Raw genomic sequence first — 8,912 nt, forward strand, 5'->3', positions numbered from 1 at the left:
TGACAGTCAGAATATCACATGAGTTTTAATAAAGTTAATCTTAGGCGTCTCTAATTTTACTCCTTGATTCTGAGGAGAATACTTATAGATGTAAGAGCTAAATGAGTATTGTTCTGCTTTCTGTTTATCGTTATCCATAAACATAACCGTGGAGCTCGGGGGCATTAGCAGCAACCCAGTCGGTATGACTTTTAATTTTTCCAATGCTTAAGAGATGACACAATGAATAATTTGCCAACGTCCTACATTTCTTTTCATGGATTGTGGAATAAACGAAAGTCGTACCTATTTATGTGTGACAATTATCTCTGTTTGCACACTTTCTGTGTTATTAAACTCTTTAGTATCCGTGATTCAGTATATGAGTAGTAAATATGGCGGCTGTTGAAGCAGTTAGAGAGAAGTCTCTACTTGATTATAGAAAGAAACTCCTTGAACATAAGGAGATAGAGAGTCGATTGAAAGAAAGTATGTACAGTATGGAGCTGGTATTTTCTTGGAACAGTAATTAATTGGTCATTTATGCAAAGTTCGATATTATGAGAACGTTTATTATAATGCCGAATCATCCAAGTCTGTCATAAAAGTTATTTTTATAATACATTATTTGAATGAACCGTATAATTTAGATTCCGTTTGGTTTGATTACAGTGAGAGAGCAATTAAAAGAGTTAACCAAGCAGTATGACAAGTCAGAAAATGATTTGAAAGCTTTGCAGAGTGTTGGACAGGTTAGTATGTTGAAAACTTATTAGAGATCATTACTTGTAGTACATATTTAGTAGAACTCAGATTGATTCATTTCAATAACCCTGAAGACAGCAATCTATAGCTAACTTAATGCTTTCATGAGTGATAACTGGCTGTGGTTCCTGTGACTCCCAATTTCTTCTCTAACTAGTGTTGTAATAACTACATCTCTTCCAGATTGTTGGTGAGGTTCTGAAGCAGCTGACAGAGGAAAAGTGTTAGTATCATTCCATTATTATAGTTATTAAATGCATGTTGCTTTATGTGGGGTGATGCAGGATGGAAGAAACAGAAGTAATGTAGACAATTTCAGATTACCTTATTTTAAAATTAACATACATATTGCATCACAAACCACCCATACTGGCACTGTGATCATAATTTGATAAAAAGGACAGTATTATAGTGTAACTGTTCAGGTACCACCAAATTGCCACTTCCCTTGTCAGAAGTCTGAAGGTTTCATAGACGAGTGTTAGATACAAGTAACTGGGAAGGCCAGGAGAGGGATGAATTCCTAATTAGCATGTGCCTGTATACATAATAACACATGGTTTTATAATTATTCTGTAAATGGAAATAATAATGAAAAATAAATAAAGTAATTGGACAGATAATGAGATATAATGTACAGGGTATAACTTAAAGGTCCACTACAAGTGTAATGGTGATTTCTATACACCAAATCAATTAGTAACTTTGGTGTGAGCATGGGTTCAGAATAGCCTCCTTTCTGAGTTACTGCTTTGATGTCCATTAATGATGTTTGTTGGTGTTAAATAAATACTGTAGCCCTGTCATTGTTGAATACCAAGCCATGACAAATGTTTTGTGAATCTATATTCATTCCAAAAATGACAGACAAGCATCTCTTTTATGGCATGCAAGTAGCAACAGTAAGGAGGTCAGGTGCCTATATTAGCAAAGTTTTTAAAAATGGTAACTTCAGAATGGGAAGTTCGATCACTTGCAATAAAATTTGTGCTCTGAACAAGAGGGGACGCAATGGAAGTTTAATGCTGCATTGAAGATTACGGTTACGAATTCTAAAACCAATCATTTGAACTTATGTAGCAGAATGAGTCACTGTATTGTCAAGATATACCACAGTGTATAAATAGATTTTCTATTTACTGATTACAATGCGATTTCCTCAGCAGAAGGTAACCCGTGTAAGCTGGCATCTGCCTTGTCTGCGAATGCTTAAGTGTACCCATGAACATTGTAACTGTGCATGGCTTTGTGCCACAGAAATTCATTTTGTCTTGTCACATCTTCACATTCAGGATAGGTGGTGTCAGATTGTCTGTTTAGATTTTCTGTTGCTTTCATTAATGCCGTAGCTCATGTAATATTTATATTGTGACCTGGATTGTGTCACTGTGTAGTCAAGTTTGTTTATTGTTCCTTCTGCAGTTATTGTGAAAGCCACAAATGGACCTCGCTATGTGGTGGGATGCCGACGACAGCTGGATAAAGCTAAGCTGAAATCTGGAACAAGAGTTGCCTTGGATATGACAACTCTGACCATAATGAGATATCTTCCTCGAGAAGTAGATCCTTTGGTCTACAACATGTCACATGAGGATCCTGGTGATGTTTCATACTCTGCCATTGGAGGACTTAGTGAGCAGATCCGGGAGCTCAGAGAGGTGTGCATGTGAAAGTTATTGCTTTAAATTTTGAAGGTTATAGTATGTTGAACTTGCACAAGTATTAGGTATGTTAATTTCACTAAATTTTTGTTGGAATTAACAGAATTACTTACAAATAAAATGTATTGGTCTGTCATATTTATGCAGCGTTAACTTTGTAGTGGTAAGATTGATTATATCTGTCATCTGCAACATATCCAACGTTCTGAATTGCTCTTTCACAGTACTTTCTGGTTGTAGATGAAAATATCTTTCACATCAGCAATGTTGGGGAATATAAACAGTTGCAGTAGTAGTTTTATCTTCATACTTGATAATGCAACAAAACAAATCCAATCATTTTATGCATATTTTATAAAGGATCTTCAGGCTCTTTTGAATATTGTGACGCACCTACAGGTTTCATAAAATGCCAGGAATGTTTTCATCTTAATTACATATTATCTGACTTGCTTGTCATTGTTGTTGTTTATATTATTTTTGGGATTTTAATTTTTTACATTTTTCTAGTAAAACATACTTTCATTGATTTCAGCATCCCTTGTTAACATATTTTTTACAGCAGTCCTATGGCCAGGCTTCTTTACAGGCTAGCATAATGTGGTTTAATCTAAAACCATTATGTTTTTATAACTTTGCAGTTTAACCCCAGCTATGTAGTCTATGTTTGTTATTGTTATTATTTAATTACTTTTAAGTTCATAAGTCCACTGTCCAGCTATGTGTATCTTGGCAGGCAGTTGAATCTTACTCTAACAAACTTGTTAAACCATCAGAATATAAGTTTCATTTATGACTTGCAGCTTAATCTGACATGGTGATAATATATTATTATATTATATATTTACTACATTTAGAACTTATTACTTAACAATAATATATATATAATTTATTTAAAATGGTAACATATTGTATGCTGCAGGTAATTGAGCTACCTTTGCTCAATCCTGAACTATTCCAGAGGGTGGGAATCACTCCACCCAAAGGCTGCTTGCTGTATGGCCCCCCTGGCACAGGCAAGACTCTTCTTGCGCGAGCTGTCGCCAGTCAGCTCGATGCCAATTTTCTCAAGGTATTTCTGTTTTAATCAACTAGTAGATCAGTTGTTTAGTAATATGCAGGTGGTTGCTAGATTTAGTGCTCATTTTGACAAGTAACATAATTGTCGTCACATGTACAGAGTGTCACCATGTCATTCTTATGTATGAGAAATGTTGTTCAATCCCTTTTGTTAGCCGTGTTATATACAGGTAACCTTCGATTTGTGCCGATTCAGAATAACGCCGCTTTTGAAACCAGCAAGTCAAAAAGTGAAAAAATATATTTTACTATTATTTATAACGTTTTGCAATATTTCTCATACTCATTCTAATACTAAATCGTAATTCTTACATCGCTGATTTTTAATAGAAATTATAAATACAGTCACCTCTGCACTCATTGCTAAGTAGTTGCGAGATAATCTCCTAGAAATCCGCCAACATTGTGCAACAGTCACGTGAGCATTGGTCACTCTTCACAGTGAGTCATTTGCGTTCAGCCTGATAAGGGAGTAAGGAAAAATGCGCTCAGTTCGCAACTGTTTTATATTTATAAATTGTAGAAGAGCCTCCATGTCTGGTAAGAGAAGTGAATGTGTTGCATTAGAAGATAAGATGGACGTAATTCGTAGAATAGAAGGTGGTGATACCCGTTGTAATGTGTGCAGAAGTATGAAGCTGCCTCCTTCCACTGTGACTACCATAATGAAAAATTCATATAAAATAAAACAGTCAATGCAACAGGCTATGAGAGTAAGCGCAACGCAAGTGAGTCATAGAAGAAATAAACTTTTACAAAGAATGGAGAAATTACTGTTGCTATGGGTGGATGACATGAATCGAAAAAACCTTCCCTTGACTGAAATTTCCATCACGGATAAGGCGAAGTCAATTTTTGAGGAACTTAAGTCGTCAGTGTTTGGGTGCCGGGAACACATGTCATTGACTTCCCATTGATTTACATTATAAAAAGAGTTACAATTTATGCTGGTTCGTCCAGTAACGCATTCCCAGCGTAAATCGAGGGTTACCTGTGTTTCAATTCAATACCTTTTGTAATGCTCACAGTTCTGCCAAATTATTTTAATGTTACTGTTTTTCTGCTTTCAGGTGGTATCAAGTGCAATTGTGGACAAGTACATTGGAGAGAGTGCTCGTTTGATTCGTGAGATGTTTAATTATGCTCGTGACCACCAGCCATGTATCATCTTTATGGATGAGATTGATGCTATAGGTTTGTTTATCCAGTTTTTAAATGTGAAATTAAAGCCAACTTTCATCTTTATTTTTCCCTCAGGAAAGAAACACTTTTGTTAGTGACTACACATAGCACATCTGGGATTTTCTGTTTATGAGGTATTGGCCACTGTAACGAGACCCATCGTTCAGTAGACAAATGTGTTGTATTTGTGGAATCACAGTTATGTCACCAAGTGAACATAGTGCTGAATGTCTAGCTATTCACTTTTCCTGCAATCCCGACTGTGTAACATAACAGATGCTAAACTGAAGAATGCCTGGTGATGGGTGACCAAAGTCTGGATGTACTTGATATATCACATGTCCTTTAAAGGTTGATTAAGACTTCATTATAAAAACATATTCCGTATTTTAAAATTAGCTAAATGTAATCAACTTGTAGCAATTTTAAGAACCTAAGTGGATTGAATTCAGAAAACTCAGACTTTGGTCTGTGCCAGCATATTTCTCAGTGTGAATATTAGTCTTATACATTCATTTCAAAGCAGTATGTACCAACTTTATTGTTAATTGTTCTACAGGTGGACGGCGATTCTCAGAGGGGACATCAGCTGACCGTGAGATTCAGCGCACTCTAATGGAATTATTGAATCAAATGGATGGCTTTGATTCATTAGGACAGGTAGCCATACTTTGCCTAGTGGAAATCTGAATTTGTATTTTAATGAATAAATAGGGTCTCTGAAAATTGGGCAATTGATGTTTTTATAATATCAAATTGTTATGCTAGTTGAAATGTAAAGTTAAAAAATCTTCATTTTTAAAATTGAGTGTTCTCTGATGCTGCTTGTTTTAAGGTAAAAATCATCATGGCAACAAACCGTCCAGACACACTGGATCCTGCATTGCTTCGGCCTGGCCGTCTAGATCGGAAAATTGAAATTCCTTTGCCCAATGAACAGGCACGTTTAGAAATCCTCAAGATTCATGCTGGACCCATTGCCAAGCATGGTGAAATTGGTATGTGCATATAATTTTTAGTTTTTCTTTATACAGTGAAAACCTCCTGAGAAACTGATTCTTCAAATAGTGGCAGTGGCTATATAAGAAACTTGTTGGTTGCTCTGTTGTTTTAAAATAATATACATGAATCTGAAGGAGTTGACCGGTATTGTAGGTCTCTGGTTCACATCAGCTGGATGAATTGTTTGTGGTCACAGTAAGAAGACATTATTATTTTGCTTCAAGGATATATACATAATTCCCAAAGCTATTGTTATTTTGTTCTGGGTATGCCCCAAATCAAATATTGTCACTTACTGCCTTGTTATTTATTATATAATGCTTTTGTTGTATCAACTTTTGAGTATAATGTTACATAATTCATACTGGGTAAATAGAGAAGTAATGTCATAATTATACACTTATTCTGAATATAGCAGCAGTGAAATTACAAATTTTTCAATATTTTTAGAGTGCTAAAATTAAGGAGGATTAGTTGGGCAGGTCATATGGTATTCAAAGAACTGGTTCTTCAGATGCTTTTCATTTAAAATACTTTTGCTAGATTTATAGATGTATGTTACAGATTATGAAGCAGTGGTGAAGTTGTCTGATGGTTTTAATGGAGCAGATCTACGCAATGTTTGTACTGAAGCTGGTTTATTTGCAATACGTGCTGAGCGAGAGTATGTGATCCAGGAAGACTTCATGAAGGCAGTGCGCAAGGTTGCAGACAACAAGAAGCTCGAGTCAAAGTTGGATTACAAACCTGTATAATAGCTGCTACAGAAACCCTGCTGAAGATAAAGTGTATTGCCTTCCTCAGAGTTAAGAATAAAGCATCTTACGTATCACTTCAGATGCTTTGGTATACAGGTAGCCCTTGATTTATGCCGGGGATGTGTTCCTGGATGAACCGGTGTAATCGGAATCGGCGTAAATTGGAACGATTTTATAATGCAAATCAATAGGAAGTCAATGACATGCGTTCCCAGCACCCAAATATTGATGAGTAATATAAAGACATTACATTTAAAGCTCTGAAATAACATAAATAAAATAAAGGGAATTTAAAAAATATATTTTATACACTTACAATTGGCGATGGCGTGATGAAGCGGCATTAGTTCTCTGACGAAGTTCCTGGTTGAGGATCGTCAAGTTTTTTAAAGAAGGCATGTAGTGTGGACTGTCATGATTTCTTTTTTCTTTCTTTCAAAACTTCACAATAAGGCTTCAATTGCATCAGAGCAAACTCACATATGCAAAAGTTTGCATTCCACAAACAGCTTTTACCGATTCATCGATCTCATTGGAGCAAATTTGCGTTAACGAAACATACGTAATTGCAGAGATGACTGATTTATAATTTTTATTCAAAATCAGTGATGTAAGAATTACAATTTAGTATAAGCAGTACGAGAAACATTGCAAAACGTTATAAATAATAGTAAATATATATTTTTCACTTTTTGGTTTCAAAATCGGCGCAAATCGAGAGCTACCTGTATATATTTTGTCCCAATTTATTAGATTTAATGGTCTTGGGGTAAGAAACCAAACCAGATTCTGGATCCAGCTTGTTATGTGCTTAGAATGAAGCCATCACTCTTAAAGCATGTATGGAGAATGACAGATCACTGTGGTTCAGAGCTTATGTTAAGGCTGCATATACCATCTTCACATTGCTCCTGCCTCACCAAATGTTACGGAAAGAGCTGAATATCAAAGACAGTGAAAATACATAAGTTATAACAGTGCAAGGTCACGGTTTGGTATACCATTATAATTTCATTTTTAATTACTTTTGAGTCTATTGTTTAACCTTAATAGAATAAGCTGCTTGTCATTTTCCAATTTAGATTTCATTCTGAACCAATAAATCCTTTGTTGTACTACTTGGATGGAGGATAATTACAATCCAGTAATTTGATTTAAGGTCCATTTTATTTTCAAATATTGTGGCTTAGTGATTGTTCACTGAAATGCCCATGAATGTGTACTGCTGAAATTATATATTTTTGCATGCTTTTAGAAGTAGAGTACAAAGCTGATAAGTGCCATTGTGTGCTTAGAGCTTCTCCTCTGTACCTTTTATATACCTTTGTGATATAGTGCATAGCCACAGGAAGAATTACATCTTTTTTGGAAATACTTTATCTCACGCATAATTTAATCCATTGGGTTCAGTTACATTAAAATGAGTTGCTAATTCTGTGTTAAATCAAGCAGTAAATGTCAAGTCAGTGGCTGCTTGTGTCCTGTCCTGTCCTGCAAAAAGACTTCCATGTCATATGTGTAGCCAGTCGTAATGTAATTTGTAGATTTTTTATTCCGAAACGTTTGTGTTTCCTGGGGATATATTATTTAAAATTTACCTTCCCTTTGAAAAGTACCATGACATTAATCACAGAGAGATGTTCCAAAGGAGCATAATATTTTCAGTTGGCATCATTCAAAAAGTCAAAAACATAAGTTTCCATAGCCTGCCATAGGGCCATTTTTGTCAAGAACACTGTCATTGTTTGAAAAGTGTATGAATCAATGTAAAAGAACCTGTCATGATTCATTGTTGCACCATAAAAAGGTGTAACAAACTGTTCAATTATTGACCAGTAGTCTAAAAGGAAACATTTCAGCTTCAGTAATGTCAGGTAGTGGAGAAGGTCCATCATCAAGTGTGTTGTTCAAGTATTGGTGGTAATATCTGTTGGTCTCATAAACCAGCAGAGATAATGGATGCAAAATACTACATGAAAATGCTGTATGAAGGAAAGTCGTTGATATGGAATGCCATGTTCTGCATTTTACAAGAGAAGTGATAGACACACTTGTTAGCTGGTCTGTCACTTGTCCCCACTTGGACACCTCTTTGGATGCAACTGGGGTTGATATCATGGGTACCCTTGTTCATCTGGACTGTTCAGTCTACCATGTTTGGACACCCCTGTTTGGAGTTCAGGGTTCTGTCAGGTCATCTTCCACCTCATATGTTTCATCATATGCCTTAGAGTCTGTATTTAGAATATATTCAACGGCATCATTATGTTGTCATGTCAAGAGGAAAATGAAGTAGTACTTGTTTTAACACAATGCAGTATAAAATTATTTTTACATTATGTTAGGTGAATAATTAGTAATCTTTCCCTCTCAGCTATAAAAATTGCACAGTCAGTAGCATTCTGAATGAATGCTATCACAATAAAGGTCCGTGCTTCGCAGGGACCATTTAAAGGATATAAGGAGTTAAATGAGAACTACTTAG

At 35.5% G+C, this 8,912-nt stretch overlaps 1 protein-coding gene across 1 annotated transcript; it reads left to right on the forward strand.

The window, feature by feature from the left end:
- Window positions 1-320: 320 nt before the first annotated feature.
- Window positions 321-7,806, forward strand: Rpt4 (Regulatory particle triple-A ATPase 4). Its single transcript, XM_022075756.2, has 9 exons — window positions 321-468; window positions 652-731; window positions 928-967; window positions 2,167-2,402; window positions 3,328-3,477; window positions 4,556-4,679; window positions 5,227-5,327; window positions 5,503-5,665; window positions 6,234-7,806. The coding sequence occupies exons 1-9, from the start codon at window positions 375-377 to the stop codon at window positions 6,422-6,424; spliced, it is 1,179 nt and encodes a 392-aa protein (XP_021931448.1). The 5' UTR covers window positions 321-374; the 3' UTR covers window positions 6,425-7,806.
- Window positions 7,807-8,912: the final 1,106 nt, after the last annotated feature.

This window comes from Zootermopsis nevadensis, unplaced genomic scaffold, assembly GCF_977971745.1.
Source record: "Zootermopsis nevadensis isolate Lab colony 2312 unplaced genomic scaffold, Znev_1.0 Znev_ptg000007l, whole genome shotgun sequence".
Lineage (NCBI taxonomy): Eukaryota > Metazoa > Arthropoda > Insecta > Blattodea > Termopsidae > Zootermopsis > Zootermopsis nevadensis.

Excerpts from the sequence above, each read along its gene's own strand:
- Rpt4 (XM_022075756.2), top strand. The coding sequence starts at position 375 with ATGGCGGCTGTTGAAGCAGTTAGAGAGAAGTCTCTACTTGATTATAGA. Across the intron at positions 2,403-3,327 it reads AGATCCGGGAGCTCAGAGAG|GTAATTGAGCTACCTTTGCT; the intron begins GTGTGCATGTGA and ends TGTATGCTGCAG. Across the intron at positions 4,680-5,226 it reads GGATGAGATTGATGCTATAG|GTGGACGGCGATTCTCAGAG; the intron begins GTTTGTTTATCC and ends ATTGTTCTACAG.